At 40.8% G+C, this 16,994-nt stretch overlaps 1 protein-coding gene across 1 annotated transcript in view; it reads right to left on the bottom strand.

The window, feature by feature from the left end:
• Positions 1-11,622: 11,622 nt before the first annotated feature.
• Positions 11,623-16,994, bottom strand: part of HECW1 (HECT, C2 and WW domain containing E3 ubiquitin protein ligase 1) — a 181,146-nt gene continuing 175,774 nt past the window's right edge. Inside the window, exon 27 of the mRNA XM_075728241.1 lies at positions 11,623-11,734. Coding sequence (XP_075584356.1) covers positions 11,623-11,734 — 112 coding nt within the window. The remainder of the gene's footprint in view (positions 11,735-16,994) is intronic.

Here is a 16,994-nt window from a genome sequence, read left to right as displayed (position 1 = left end):
GGTGCGGGGCTTCTCCCTCAGCAGGGGGGACGACGCCTCCTCCTCCTCCTCCTCCTCCTCCTCCTCCCTCCCTCCTTCCTTCCTTCCTTCCTTCCTCGGTCTGCCTCTCCGCCGGGCCGGGCTCCCCTCAGGCTCCGGGGCGAGCTGCCAGCCGCGGCCGCTGCTCGAGGAAGGCGGTTGGGCAGCACGCGCCGCGCCGAAGGGACGGGGGGGCGGGGCGCCGCGCGGCGCCCCGCCCGTTAACGCCTCACCTTGGTGGCAGGGCGGGCAGCGGGGGGCGGGGCGCCGCGCGGCGCCCGGAGGGACGGTTGGGCAGCGCCACCTGCTGGCGGCCCTCGGGCGCGAGGGGCGGGCGGGGGACCCTCTTCCCGCGAAGTGACGGGGTTTAAATACTAATAAAGGCGAGAGGAATATCTGAGCGACGTGTGACAACACGTTACACGTGGCGAGGCACCGCCGTTCGGGCTTGTCTTCGTGCCTGCGCGACCCAGCAACTCACTTCGTGGGCGCTCAGGTGCGCCCTGAGGGAGCGGCAACGTCTGAAGGGCGAAGCCGGAGGTGAAACCGCAAAAGCTGGTCCTGAAGGGCATGCCCCTGTGGGGAAAGAGGGCTCAGGCCCCTAGTGGGGACACGGGGGTGCAAGGCTGAAGGAAGGCGAAGAACTTTTGTTCTCTTTTTGGGCAGTGGCAGCTCTGGAGGGGACAGGTACACCTGAGCCCACCTAATGAAAACATGGCCTCTGTGGGTGTCTAAGGCACAAGCTCCAATTAAGCCTTTCCCGCAGCTCGGCTCCCCTCCTCCATGCATGCCTGAGCTCCAAGTGGTTTTATGAGGTGTGTAGGAACTGCCTCCCAGACACCCGTTTGTCCAGGCCGGTGGAAACTGTCTCATGGATTGAGAAAGGGCTGTACTCCTCTCACTTCACAAGCTCGTCACTGTCTGGCTTGCTTGATGTGCACGTTTAAGGGACCTGTTCTGCATGGCAGTCATTTATCGAGGCAGTGCTGCGGCATTTGTCTCCATTAAGGGCACAGAATCTCTCTGCCACTGCCTGCCAAGATCCCGAGCACGAGGGAGAAGAGACTAATGAGGAAACAGGCCAACGCAGAGGAAAGGATTCAGCGATTCGGCCCAAATGACCATCGCTGGTCATTGATCAGCGATGGGAGTACAATTGTCGACAAGGCATTTTTCTGGAATTCCCTCGTTCACTCAACACCAAATCCAATTTGCAGAAATAAATAGTTTAGGAATAAATTCCAGAACCAGTATATAGAATAATGGACAGTTCAAGACTTAACAGTATCAATGTGCTTTCCCCTCAGAGCGTTGTTTATGCTGTAGCAGGGCCAGACTGTTACTGCTGAACAATAAAATTTGGATTAAACAAGGGTTAAGAAATTGTTACATCTGAAAGTATGTATCAGAGGCATTTACTACAGAGAAAAGATTGTTGCCTGAAAAATAGATCGTACCTTAAAAGCCTGTTAATCCTAAATGAAGGTTCCAGACAGTTAATTCTTGTGAAATTTTCTACTTTACTTACTTTCACGATCACATTTTCCTAGGGGAGGGACCTGCAAAAAATTTATGGAAAGGAGTGCAATTACTGGTTCTGGAATATGAACAGACCTTCTGCAAAATACTTTGGGATATTTAAAGTTCTCCTGCCATATTTTTAAATAAATTGTAAGTTTTAGATTCTTAAATGCCTTTAAAAATCTAGCAGTTGGTTCTGTATTACACAAAACAAGGGCTTACATTTTTTCCACATATGGTTATTTTATTCAGATAATTTTAAGATGTATTTTTATCTAACTTAAGGAGACTTTTGAGTATATTGCTTCTTACTGTCTGGAAGGACTTTTATTCCATATAGTATGTAAGTTTATCTATTTTTCTTCCATAGGGTAGATAATACCACCAAAGACATCAGAAGTTCAGTGTCTTAATATAAGGGAAGATGGATTTGTTGCATTCGTCAAAAGAATTACCCACAGAATAGGAAGACAATGAGAAAAAGAAAAATTGTGCTTTACTGTCTTGAAAACTGACTGAAATAAAATCTTTTCCACTTTACTATGCACTAGCGGCAGCACAGACTATGAGTTGCTCTATTGTACCAGAATATTATGGAGCTGATATATGCTGTATTAATTTCAATTTTCCCTGTAGAAAGAATAAACATAAGTTTTATGACTCCCCTGCGTATGAACCCAGCAGTGATCTTAGCCATAAATACTTGCAGCATAAGCTTACATGTGCTATCCACACAGGGAGGAACATATGCGGATATGAACAGTGCTTTATTTATTTAGAGATAAGCTAACAGACATATCTAGGCTGGTTACCGTCATACATTACCTACTGAAAAAATATATATGCTTTTTTTCTGTTGTTTGGATATTTGGCTTCAGTCACTGAAATATTATTAGCTGTTGTATGCTCAATTGCACTCAGATGGCATAACATTGATTTCTGCTTGTACAGATGCCATTAACTATTTTATACTTCAATATGTGGTTTTGTATTTTTTTTCTTTTCTGCCAGTAGCATCCAAGGAATTCATTCTTATGAGCTGTGTTTGGCCTGCAAGCTAAGAAGCAGGAGGTGAGGTGGAAGACACTACCGCAGATATTCTTGTTTAAAAGAATGTCCTTTTCAATTTATGTCTGCATGCGCTCAAGTGAAAGAGCGATTTCAATTCTGCCCTGAAGAGGTGGATCAAACCTGTTGCACAGGGACATAAGCTTTGCTCAGTTATATCAGTCTGACTAGCTTCATCTTCACAGGACATTCCTCTTCCCAATATGAATGTATTCAGGCAACTTGTACATGATGGAAGAGTTACCCTAAATAATCATCACGGTCCATTTATAACAGAAATATGAAATCTACCCATCCGTAGCTCAGCACACATAACTTAAGATTGTTTTTCAGGTGCTAAATTCTTCCTTTGAACTTCCATAATGGTAGAAAAATATGATCTTCTGTGGCTGGAAGTTCTGCAGGCTGCTTAAGTGCCATATGAAGCTGTCTTTTTTGCATTGATGAACTACTTATTTCTTGATGTGATTATTTTATATACGAGGCAGCAGGAAAAGAAGAGTACACATTCCTCACCTGAGGTGCATCGTTTCTGTATTCCTCAAATGCTTCTTGTCATCACATAAAGGCACTTACACAAGAGCTCCAAGTACCCAGCACCACTGAAAAACGGTCCCATGCTACACTTCTGTACAAACTGAGGTTTCTCGCTAGCTACAACCAAAAAAATCTTCACTTCTCCAATTTAAGGAAGGAAAGAACAGCTCCACTAAGTGGCAGCACTAGGCATCGTTAGTGCCAGCTTTGTTACATTTGTGAGAGATTTAGCATAAACTGCTGCTCATGTGCCAATAATATGTATGCCTCTTTTTTGCTCATAGCGTTTGATTTCATCGTTTCCAGGACAGATGAGTAAACTTGTGCCTGGAGAATCCAAGAGTAACCTTTCCAAATACTTTCACAGGTTCATATTTTGCAGAAATTTCCATTTGAATATGAGGTTTACATATATTATAATAACAATTTATGAGTTGGCAAACACCTCATTGCGTGGGTCCTCATGCATTCTTTTGGGTGCTCCTCAGATCACTTTCACAGCTTCTCTGCAGTGCCAAGGCAGTCTCAAAGACTGATTCAACTTTCACAAATCAGGTAGGCTACATTTTACAAAATCCAGGGTGCATCGCTACTTATTTTATGTCTGTGTCCAGAGCATAAAGATACCCTGTTTTGGTTTGCTCATTAAGAGGACTGAAATATGTAGTTGAAGCACAATTATGATGTTCAAAAGCAGTGCTGTATGCTTTACATACCATAGTAGTAGGGGTTAAACTCTTAAGGTCCCAGTACTATTAAGTAACACACAAATCACTAAAGCTGTTAACTTACATGCCAAAAGCAGGGAAGTTTATATTGAATTGCCAAAGCTGTCAGTAAACATATCCTCACACACTGTAAGTATAATCTTATACAGTAATCTGTATTACTAATTTCAGCCATTTTTAAAAAGCCACTGATCAGATCTGATCCTAAAACATACCTAAGAGGTATTGAAGTCAAATCACAGCTTGTAGCAAAGTTCCTAAGCAGATTCCAGTGCTGCCCCAGCTGCATTCCTGAAAAGCTGTTCTCTAAATACAATGACTCCATGTGGCAGACTGGTTAGGTACCTATACTACTTTGTCTACAGACTGAAGCATACTAAGTGCTGAAAACAGAAAAATAGGAGCATGTGCCATTTATTTTTGTATGCTGTTTCGATTCTGGAAAAACCAGCATTAGGAAATCACACCCAGCAATAGCGCTTCAACTAATGTCTGTGGTCCATTTTGAAACTGACTGAACAGATTTTCAGTGTCACACCACAGAGTATTTACAGCATTTTTTTTCTTACAACTGACTAATTTTGTAACTGGGAAAGAAAATAACCCAAACCAGTCTTTTATTTTCATACTGAAAAATTCAAAAGGTGAAGGTATGTCCCTAAAGTGTATTACTCTTCACAGATGGAAAGGCAAGTGACCTTAGTATTGCTGTTGTTTATCATTGACACAGAGAACTTTCCCCTGCAGCTCCACGATCTTCTCATACCGTAGGAGTTAATTATATGAAATCCTACATGCCAGCAATTCAGGAAAAAACATCATTAGTTGCAGTCTTTGTGTTCTCCAATGAATTCTGTTCTATTCAGCCTCAAGGAGTTGTAACATAGCACTGTGGGGATGAGCTTCATTTACACTAGAGTTAAAACAATATAAATGTGCTTTACACCAAAGCCTAATATAAGTTAGAATCAGGGCTTGTGTTTCAGACAGAATAATGTATCATTTTTTTTCTTCAAAACTTAATTCCAAGAGGGTAGGAACTAACCAAACAAAGCCACACACTCTTCATTTTGATATATCCATGAAAGCTATTTTCAGGCAAAATTGATCTTGAAGGTTACCAGAATTAAAAATTAAAAAATAATAAAAGAGTGGGGCTTTACAGCTCAAGGAGGATTTGTGATTAGAGGAGACACAATGGATCTTTTGCAGCTTTGTTCTCCAGAAATAACAGCTATTGTCCAGTCCGGCCTCTTATACAAGAATGAACGTCAGGCCACAAGTGGATTTATTGTCCATTGTAGCAAAAAACTATGACTTTGCTACTACAGGGTGGAAAGGAATTATTATTGATTTGTAATATCCTATAGTATTATGGAGTTTTGTTAGCATGCCAAGAAAGACATCTGATGTATGTTTGGAGGCGTCAGGCGGGCTGTCGCTATATTTTAACAGAAATTCAGTAACATATATCATAGAACGGGTTCTGGTAAAAGGAGTAGTTCCAGCCACATAAACAGACCACCACTGCAGAAACTGACACCTCTGATGTACCCTAGTGAGCAGCAGCTCATCTCACTGCTTTTTAGTAAATATTGATCTTTCCTTCCTTTATATGTGGAAAAATTCAGAGAAATGTAGCTTAGTATCACAAATACCCAGTCCCCCCACTTCCTCCTCACACACATACACAGTCACACAAATGAGTTTTGAATAAAGGCTGTGCTGTGAGACCTGGATTTCTTGAGCATGTGCATGGGTGGGTGCTACTCTTGCCACCACCAACGTCCCTGCTGAAGGAGAGCCAGCGCTGGCCTCGGGCTTGTGGACCTGTGCTCCTCCGCACATGACGAAATGGCAGTGCTGATTGCAGAAGGTCTCTTAAGGGTTGTCACAGACAGACAGTTTCACATTTGCTATGGATTTGTCTTGTGCAAGATATGCTTACCATTTCTGTTGGAGTGTCTTCCACGGCTTTGTATTTTTCCTTATAAAAACTGCTCCTCATATTTAAGCTTTGCCATCCTTCATATTGTGCCACGATCCCTCATGAGGTGGCATTTATGTAAGAAAACAGGTATGGTCAGCAAGGTGTCTGCTGACTGTGTATCTGAGGCGTGTTAATCTATCCTGGAATGTGCTAATGAAACATGCCTGAGATATTACAGTGACGAGCAGTAGAAAAATGGGTGTGACATACTGAGAATGCCAGAGCATCTTGCTATTTATTTGCTGTCAACACTTAATGCAGACCCAGCATATGCTATTAAGAAATCATCTCTGCACTTGCATTTCGTGCCTATAATGCAGTAATTATACCTAGAAGCGAGGTATGCGTAAGTAGTATATGCATCTCTTTTGTCCCGACATTCTCTATAGCGAGGAATAAGCTCGCATGTTTTCAAGGCAGGGCTGGACTTAGCGTAGTCTAGGAGGGCATGGGGCCTTTGGTTATGCACACTTATGTGGAGAACCTCAAGTTTTAGACACGTACCCTAAGAAATTGAACGAAAGCGGTGGAAGGGCGTGAATGCAAAGGTCAGAAAGGATAAGATCCTGGAAGAGCAACTCCTTAAATCAGTGGACTTTCACTAGTGCCAGTTTCCAACCACTCTAGTAAAATACATCCTCTATGAAGTAAGTTATTTGTAATAGACAGTCCACACAATGCCATAACAAAGTGATTTTATTGACATTCCTCTATAGTGATACGGTTGAATAGAAAGCACAGCCTGAGTATCATGTGACATTTTTCTGTCAATATAAGCAAAATCAGTCCAATAATGAGGACCTTTCCTGCCATTGACTTTATGTAGTCTTTAACAAAAACCGTAACAGACATTTCTGTTAGATAAATCGGAAGCTGCAGGGAATTTGGCTAATGGTACAATATTTACTATACCTAGTATCTACTATCTACAGGCATCGGTTTTTCTACTAGAACAAAGGAACTACATGACTCACTAGAGAGAAAGTAACAATCCAATCTTTTGGACCTTGTGATAATGGGAAAACCTATCCCAGATTTAGTATATTGCAGTAATTTTTTTCTCTTAATAACGAACACTGAGGTACAGCAAGAATAATAATAAAAAAGCACCGCATTTGTTGTAGAAAGATCTGTTGGTCTACATTTGACTGAAAGTGTTTAATCTTGACTGGGAAGCCCTATTAATATTACTATGGAGACAGGGCAAGTAATTATTGTTTCAACAGAAATTAAACAAATCTCCAGTCAAATTTGTCCTTCTGGAATTCCACAGACTATCACAGGATTAATAGCGAAGGACGAGTTTAACTCGTGCTCTGTGCGTGTATATTTTAGCTTATTTTTTATTTGATTTTCATGTCCAAATTCAGTACCCTACTGTTTTCAACTAGAGGTATGTCAACTATTTGTTACAGTGAAACTAGAACGACAAAACACAAAGCCAACAAACACCCCCGCTCCCCAGAGGCTGTCTCTCAGACTAGACTACGAACTCAAACCTTAGCTACAGTTCAATGAAAAGTTCACGGGCACTTGAGCAAACTGGGTGAAAAAAGTCCTCTGTGTCAGACCTGTACAAAACTCATGATTTCTCCATTAGATGTTAGATGTAGTTTGGATCACTCACTTCTTGCCTTGTGATAGCCACGGATCTCCCTAGAACATAAAAGTCAAGTTCTGAATACGCACAGCCACATGATTGAAACTGAACACTCATGTAACATACTGCAGACTGAAGTGGCAGCATTTGTAAGGTTTAGACCTGATGCAATTAACAGTAAAGTACAGTTGTTTGTTTGTACTGGATCAAATCCTGCATAGCTTATGTGGTTGAGCAGTCGGTGAGACTACTTCAAGGTGGAAGACCTACTGATGATTTAAAATACCTATTTCCATTCTCATAGCTTCAGCTTAATGCTAGTATGGCAACAGGACTTCATAAACAGAAATATCCCTTTCCCTCCCCTCTACCATTAATACCATCACAACAGTTACTTTGAGAAAGATACGGGCCCTCTGAAACCAAATGTACAAATTACCAATATTCATTGCTCCTATTGAAAACTGCAATTCACAAAAGCTGTCAGATTGCCTATTCCATTTTTCACTTGCATTTTAAAATCTATTGATGTTGATGTCGTATCTTAATCTAGCCACCACCATGTTTAAAGGGAACTAAGGTGAAGGAGCTGAACTGATTATTTCACTGTAAATCTGCCCTATGGAGTATCTACTAGTCTTTCCTATGGGAGAACAATGAAACCAGAAATTCTGTAATTAACAGTCAGTGTTTTATAAATGAAAATGCAGACCTGGGGAGAGCACAGATGACTGTATGAGTGAGTAACAGCATTTGAATCAAAAGGTGAACAAGGAAGGGTATATGCCTTGCATTCGCATAACTGCAACAACAAAGCCAATTAATTGCATAACGGGCAGGTTAAATAACAGGGCAAGGGAGATGGGTTCCTCCCTCTCTCCTGTTAGCACCATTCACTGCCTCACTTACTCTAACATTACGGTGCCACTTAGATGCATGGCTTCCCCTTCACTCCAGACTGGGACCGGATTCAGCCCATGGTATGATGCAATGAACGGAGAAATGCACTGTGAAGCATTGATCCAGATTATCCTAGAGATGATGTCGGTGTTTGAAAACCTATTGGGGTAGGGCATTTGGGAAGAGAGAGTGATAGGACTGGAATGACACAATGCAAGAAAAGCAGAGTATGGCAGTTTCTTTCCCTTTGTTTTATGGAAATAGTCAACTGTCTTCCTCTATTCCTGGCTTTACATCCAAAAAAAACTTGCAAAGAAATTTGCACGACCTTGTTATTTTGATGCCATCACAGTCACCTAAGAAAGCAACCTTTTAAAAATACTAGGCTGTGCGCTTGAAAGACAGCTTGGACCAAGGATTTTGATGGGAAGTAGCTGGCTATGCTGTATGTTTCCCAGAGCAGGAACGTGCAAGGTGCTTGAGATGGCATCTGCTGGACATGGAGATGCGTAACACCTAATCTAGCTTAGTGTGTGGTGAGTGCCAGAACATGTCGTGAAGAATTTCAGGAGAAAGCCTTCCTTGTTTCAATCAGTGGGGTTTGATGCTGTCTCCGAAATACAAACATCTTTTATTATGCTACAAAAAATAGTTTCACTTTTTCTTAATAAAATATAGTTTTTAAATATTTTAAAAAATTTAACTATACAGTATTGTAAAGATTGGATTTTTTTTTTTTTTTTTTTTTTTACTTTTTTACCATGTTAATGAGACAGCTCTTGATGCACTATTTTCCTTGGCAAAACATGGACCAACCAGTTGGATATTTCTCTTTCTTTTCTTCTATCGTTAGAAGACATCCAACATTTGACATAGTGCAGGTAACTTTGTAACATCACCAGGAATAAAACAGGAACCATACAGGAATCACTGGATTTTGGAGCCTGGTGGTGAAAAGGCAAAAATTACATACGTTGGAAGATTTCGTTGTTCAGTCTCTCCTGGTGTGACTTGCTCTGATGTAATTCATGTGCATGTGACAGACACACTCAGAAAAAAGTTAAGTTTTCCGTCTCTACTGTGCAGTGAGGCTGATAATGTGGAATGATGCCTGAGAGCTCATTTCTGGAAATAATAAGCATAATTTTCGGTGTCTGGAACAAAGAAGCTGGCCTGTAGCTGCAGCCTCTGTACGCAACTGTAATAAGAGTACTCGATAAGAATAACAACATGTACTATAAAATAGAATCTCAGTAAAAGCCATACAGTAAATTACTATAAAAGCAGCTGAAATGTCACAGAAATCGAATGAATGGGGCAATTTAAATATCCCAAATATTTTATATATCATTAACAAAAGCTACTATTTCTGCTTAGAAACATATTTTTGGGTCCATCACCTTTCAAATACCTACTGACTTAAGAATCAAAGCAGGAAAATGATCTAAAACTCTCAGAATGCAGTTTAAGTGTGATGAGTTTCTGTATAGCCACCATAAAAATACATGGGAAAGCAGGGTCCAATTCTTTTCTCTGGAGAGAAAACTTATGGGAATTAGATGTGTCAGATACTGAACTGATCTCCTGATTTTCCAGTTTTCTGAAGCATAGCTAACACAAAACTACCAGTAACAAGCCCCCAGGGGGGTGTGGTATTTCATGTGAGCTGCTAGACACTATGATGTTACCTTCTCACTTACCTTCACTCACCCTTCACAAGTCTCTCACTTCATATTTCATGCATCCTTTAACATATTTAGTGTCAGAAGTAAAGATACTCCATATTTCCTTTTCCCAGTTAAGACAAACACTTTCAATCTGAGATTAGTCTTGGAAAACAAGGGCAGCAAAGATTAATAAATAGGAAACAGAGCAGTGTGGTTGATTGTAACAGCCTCAGCAAAATCCATCCGAAGACAAGCCTACCGCTGTTTTCCTTTCGTTCCCCGGCTTCAGAGTTGGAATGCAAAGTACACCAAACTGAAGAGGGTTATGTCTGCAGTAATAAGAGCTAGATCTTTAGTGGTACCTAACATGACTGGAGGGCCTTTGGGCTTACTCCAAGAGGACGTACAACAAATTCTTAACCCAAAAAGAGTTACAATCCCCTTCATCCCTGACAAGCACCCTCATTCACTGCAGCTTCTCATTTAACACACCCTAGACTAAAACCTTCTGTCTACAACCACTCTAGAGGTTATGGAGATTTGCACTGAACAAGAAAAGAAAAACGACAGAACCGAAAACTGTCCCCAGCAACCATAGATTAGCCCAGCCTGACAGAAAATAAATGGCTTCTGACACAGGGGATGGGATTGTCTAGACTTCTCATTTGGAAAGGAGCATTTTAAACATCAGAAAACAAAGATCTGGTAAACAAAACCCAAGGGTATTCATAAGAGTAGGACATTCTTCTTATTTCCCCTTTTCCTTGTCATATACAATACTAAGGTAAGGGAGCCTTGTTCTTTATGCTACATAAGACATCCTTCTTGAGTGTGCACAGCCTTGTGCTTCTTGTGTGGTAAACATTACAATGGAGATGCCCCTCCCAATATCTCTGAAGTGCAAGTTCTCTCCAGTACTGGCAAGTAACAATCATAACAATCGCTGTTATGCTTTGCATTGCGTTACAGGTTGGTTTTTTAGTTTTTGAAGGTCTTATCTGCACCATGTATCTGGGCCAGTTCCAGCTGATGCAACTGATGTGGATCATGAGTTCATATATAAAAATTTCAGTTTTGCTCATAGGTGTCTCTCAGATGGACAATACATACAAGGAAAACAAGGATGGATGAAGACATATTTGACCAGCTCCTAGTACTGGATTCAACAGTTAAGAAGTAAGATGGGCTGTGAATTGGTTTAGAAGATGTGGGCATATAAAAGCTTGGAATGCTTGATGAGTTTTTTTTTATTTTTTAATCAACGTAGGTGGAAGTAAACATTTATTAACATTTGGTCAAGTGTAGTGTAACTTGCATTTGTATTTTCATTGTTATTAATGGAGGTATGTGGAGATATACAGAAACCTTGAGACAGTTGTTTTTCTATTGCATACAGACTAGCAGTCCATTGGAAACAGGATGAAAGCATGAAGGTTAGATCCTAGAGGGCGGCAGTTCTTCATGCACAGCTTTTGTCAATCTTGATTTTTTTTTGTTTTCAAAAATAAAAACATGGGAAACCAAGATCAAATGATGGTGGACAGGAAAGGTGACATCATCAGCCAGAAAAACACCAGAAGTGCCTGAACCCCCTTATTCAAGTCCAAAGGTGCTAGTTTCTTCAACAGCTGTCAGCAGCTTTTCATAGAGCATAGAATATGAGGGGTAAGGTGGAAGATCCAAACGGTTGAAACATGTGTGTGCCCTGCAAAAGGAAAATATGCTACATGTTAAGTCTAATCTAAATAACTTGAGAAAATAAGAATTGAGAAAACAAGTTCCTACTGAGAGTTCCTACTGAGACTCAAGACATTCAAGTTCACTCAAGAGAGATAAAAAGAAATTCTAACTATTAAAATAAAACTCTCAAATTCTGCCAAAATCTGAGGTACTGAAATGTATATGCATGTACAGATAAATATTTCAAATAGAAGACACAAACTAAGTATCAACAAAACATCATTCTCTGCTATCCCTGCATTAGATGTTCCAGGGATCTTCATGGAGAACAACACTGGAGGTCACTGAGGAGCTGGGGTCTAGGCCCTGACAGAGAGAAAACTCCACTACTATAATTTTGGTTGCTTTGAGTTTTTCCAAAAAAATGCAACTTGGCTGTACATCCAACATGAGCAGCTAGTAAGTTTTGCACCAGTGGACAAGCATAATGTGATGAACTATACTGACAGAATGGGCTCAGCATGTGTTTATAGTGAGGCAGGGCTAACTGGTGAAAGACCATTCAGGGATCTGCTAACTGAAGAAGGAAGGTTGCTGAAAATGTTCCTGTAAGTCAGCTGTTGGCCATCTGCTGCAAGTCTGGCCTTTACATGTTATTTATTTGTAGTAGCCAAGGCAAAAGCAAAATATTTTGTGCAGAGCAAGCTGCCAACTCGATGACCTTCTCTTCCCCCAGTTCTATGATTATGTTTACCCCCAATTGGCAGCACCTTCCAAAGAAGCTGTGGAATGGGTTCCATGCATACCTCCACCTTGTTGCAGCTTTTCTGGTAGCAGCAGTTAGACCCAGATGCAGACTGCACTTCACTGTGTGAGGTGCTATACAAATGTGGAGGAAAGAAACAGTCCCTGCCCCAACAGTTCATCCATTTCAACTGACTGAAAAAATGTAGAGCTTATTCAACAAACAAGGGGGGCACATTTTCATGAAAATGGTTTCATTTTTTTCAGTCAGCTTGGAGTTTTACATGATGCTAGAAATATTTCTGTTTCCTCTTGCTCCCTCCGATAAATATGAACTGACAAAACCCTACAGAAGGAAATGTAGCCTCAATGGCTAACAATGACTAAGCTCCTGGCCCCTAGTATTTTTAGAAGCCATGAAGTTGTTCTACTTTTAGCTTTTCTATCTCATACTTTAATTCAATGTTATTTCTTCAAAACTGAAGCAGAAGAGCTATCTTGGAGAAACTATTTGAAACCGTGCTAGTCATCTCTTAGGCCACCCACAAAGTGAGAAAAACATGATACTGGTAAATGGGCTGGCCTGAGACTTGCAGATTCAGAGGGAGAGTTTTATCAAGCACCAATGGTGAATCATTAAAAGCAATCAGGCAACTGGAATAGCCAGAGGCATGTAATCTTCGCTGCATCACACAATTTCAATTAGGAGAGCTTTTACCATTCTTCTTCCCTTTCTGAATGAAGATTTGTTAGCTGGTCACTCTCAGAGAGAATGTACAATAAACACAGAATTTGTGGAAATGAGCTGGGAACACGTGAGTTAGTGAAAAAGGAACATTAATAAAGCCATTATTTAATACATCTCTTGAAATTAAACATGGCAGCTCATGTGTATTATCCATGAGTAGCCCTGCACTGTTTATTGTTATCTCAGCAATCTTTGGCAGCATAAGTTGTTTCTACAATCCGTTGCCAATACATATCAACCACTGGGAGTTAATTAACTGAAGGATTCTTGTAGTCCATTCAGAACGTGTTTATCACAGGCAAGAGAGCGCCATTCAGAGACAGCCGGTCTTGAGGAGCTCAGCTGCGTGGCTCCAGAACTGGAAGCAGCGTAGTCATGGTGGCTCAGGTGTGGATTCTGCTAATATAACTTTGCTGAGCCTATAGTAATATCTCTGTATGGTACTTAACTGTCACACATCTAACTGTATGAGACCATAGCATCTTAGACATTGCTCTCATGCATCCTATTGTGCAGTGCAGACATATCCACAGCCACAGACTCTGGTGTTTACTGTCTTGCAGATGTTCATCTTGACTGATCATCATCCATCTCATTTCATACTGGTTATGAAACAACCTTGCAACGCTGTTGACTTTTAGTCATTCTTGACCTAGCCAAACTCAGAAGAAAGATCCATTCCTTTTCCTATTATGAGGTTTACAGAAGTGGACTCTTCTGTAGAAGGTCTCAAGGACTTTATTGTGGGCAGAAACTATTACAAAGAAAGGAAGAAAAAGTTAATATGTCTAGAAACATTTTGCCAAGCAACACTCTCCTGTTCTCCAGTTCAGCAACTTTACAGAAAAAAATCCTTTCCTTCCAAAAAACGCCACCAAATCGAAAATGAAAACTAATTTTCAGGAGCCCTATGCTGGTTAGGTTTACACTTCTACCTACTTAAGGTGCAAAATACAATATATTTGCAAGGGCGAAACCTGAGTTCAAATTCTGGTCTATGAAACTAATGTGGATCTACTGCAACTCCAAAGATGCCAGCGAAGCCCACTCAATCTTACAAGAAGATAATTATGTGCAAAATTGTCTGGTATACATTCAGCAGTGGGGTCTAATTGGTTCTTTGCTGCAAAGCTCAGACATGGTGTCTACTTGTGTAACTAAACAACATACTCTGCCTCACCTAAAATAAGAGAGAGGGTTGATTTGGACTCCTCACTCAGTGTTCCCTCTCTCCTCAGTACTGCTGTGCATAGTGCCTTTGCCTCTTGCAACTGAAAGCTGAAACCTTTATTTTCCAAACCGACTAAAGACAAATTGCTCAGCCCCTAGTCTGTTATATCATATTGCTGTGTGATACTGCAGTACACAGGGCAATTAAGAGGCAAGGATATTTTCTATAACATCCACTGTTGCCACACTCTGTGCCTTGTCCTCCAAAGGGGTAAGCTCCTCCTGAATCGTGTTGACCTCCTCCTCCTACTCCCAGTGAGAGTGACTACAGTAAGCATAATCCAGGGGACACTTGCTATTTTGTAGTAACGGGCTTGCTGCACGTATTGGGGTGAAAACATTACATCAGCAGTGCCAGAAACAGTCACTGCAATGAGAAAAGTCTTTCTTCCCTTGATTAAGCCTCCTACCACATAAGCCTGCTGACATTTGAGAGGGTGTTCAGAGAGTGAGAGGTCTGGACTAAGAACTAGATTGTAAGAGCTTTTATGGAAAGGTTTCTGGCTTCTCTAGAAGAAATGCAAGATAAAGTTGTGTACCAACTCTGACCCTCATGTGCCCTCAACCTCCAGTAAGTAAAGCAGTAAATGGACCACTTAAAATTTCATTCTTCCTGGCAGTCTGTCTTTACTGCTCAAAGTAGTTTTGGTGGGTCTGAACCTTTAATCTTGCTCACTGTTCACAGTGCTGTACTATTTTTTTTCTTTTAAGAATTCTCTCCAAAAATTATGAGTATAAGCTTTTAAGATTTTGGCATTCTTCTTTTCTTTGTCACTTCCTTTAATCCCCATAATGATGAGAGTCCAAAGGCAGTAAGTGTGCACAGAAGCCCCTCCTGTCTTATTTATAGCTTGAACCTATCAACTAAGACTTGCATTCTAACATAACCATGCCTGTCAGGCAGAAACTGGGCATTTCTCCTTTTCACCTTGCTTTCTGTAAGACCCACAAACCCCTCTTTGACCAACCTCAGGACCCACAGGTATCAACTTTTGTTCCTTTTGTCTGTAAGAAGGAACACTTATATGCTGCCTGGGAACCACTGCTTAATAGATGAATGTAGGTTTGTAGATGGTATTTCTGTTGTATGTGAGAAAAGAGGAAAGAGAAGAGGGATGGGAGATAAAGGAATGATAAAAGACAGCAAAGCACACACAGTCCACTGGGAAAGAAGGAAATGATGAGAACAAAGTTCTTTGTAGTCATACACAATCTTTTTTTAATTGCTATATGGGATTCTGGGGTGATTAAATACTTGATCATCTAATAGAGAAGGACAGAATTCTCTTACAAAAGATCAGATAGTTACTAGCACTGGTAATCTTTATCATACGTAAACCACAGACAGTATGGTGGTAATCACTAATATTACTCTACTGAATGAAAACCTCTTTTGATGAAAGGCTAGTTCCAACTCAGCACTGATGGGGAAAGTGACCTCATTGCATCAAATGTGATTATTTGAATCACTGGCATACACACTGAGTTCCTTACTTAACTGATACTCAAACAGAAATAACCTTGGAGCTGACAGGAATGGAGCTCAACCAGAAGATGGGGCAGTAGCATTTGTAGGCACTGAACACTTTTGCAGGCTGAGGTTTTAAGAAGAGGGAACTGATGTCTCCTATAGCTACAGTAGAAAACACTGCTAGTTCTTTGCACAGGTTTCTTCTGGGCCAGGAGTTCTGCTCCCACAGTATCAGATGAAGCTATGTTATACCAGCTAGAAAGCCAGTGTCTGTTCATTAATGTTTGGTGGGGAACAAAAAATAAGTTCTTGCGAAACTACTGCTAAAACTGGTTCCGTGTTAAGTACCTGCATGACCCAGGAAATGTGAAGAGAGGCCTCCTGCTTCAGAAGAGGCTACAGCTGGAAGAATTCTCCATCCATCGCTGCTCAGGCAACCAGTTAAAAGAAGTAAAATATGTAACTCCTTTATTTTGGGAGAAAGTTTTGTATATTAGATAGGGAGAGTAAAACTCAACCTTGATGAAGAAGTGGTCGAACCTGTTACCTATTCAGTGTTATTTCATCCCACGAGCTACATCAGTTTGGAAGAAACCATGCTGCAGATTTACACTGACAGATCTGTAAATCTGGCAGTCTCTTTGGAACCTACTTCCAGGTCACTGTCTAGAGATCTGGGATTAGAGCAGCATCTCTAAGCTGTATAGTACTTTGACTTTCTAAGGTGTGTGGACTCAAAGTAAATATAGATAGGAATAATGTTTCTGGTACACACGCACACTCCAGAAATAAGCCACTGGTGTAATCTAACTATTATTTGTCTTACATGAACATATTACACCACTGCCCTGGTTTTGGCTAGGATGAAAATGAACTCTATCCCACCTTATCCTGTTCATGTAAGCGGACTGGTACTGATGAACAAGTGCACAAATTTAGAATGAAGTTACCAGATTTTCAACCTTCCTGAAAAAGTCTTGCTTAGCCTCAGTGCTTTCAAGAAGCACTCTAGGTGTTAGGTACTAGTGGTTATTCTTCAAAAAGTGTTGCATTTTAGAAATTTACACCATGCCTCTTTTCTGGGAGTGCCAT

This window comes from Pelecanus crispus, chromosome 2, assembly GCF_030463565.1.
Source record: "Pelecanus crispus isolate bPelCri1 chromosome 2, bPelCri1.pri, whole genome shotgun sequence".
NCBI classification, from domain to species: domain Eukaryota; kingdom Metazoa; phylum Chordata; class Aves; order Pelecaniformes; family Pelecanidae; genus Pelecanus; species Pelecanus crispus.
Note: the sequence above shows the minus strand (reverse complement) of the source record. Positions and strands in the feature narration are given on the sequence as shown.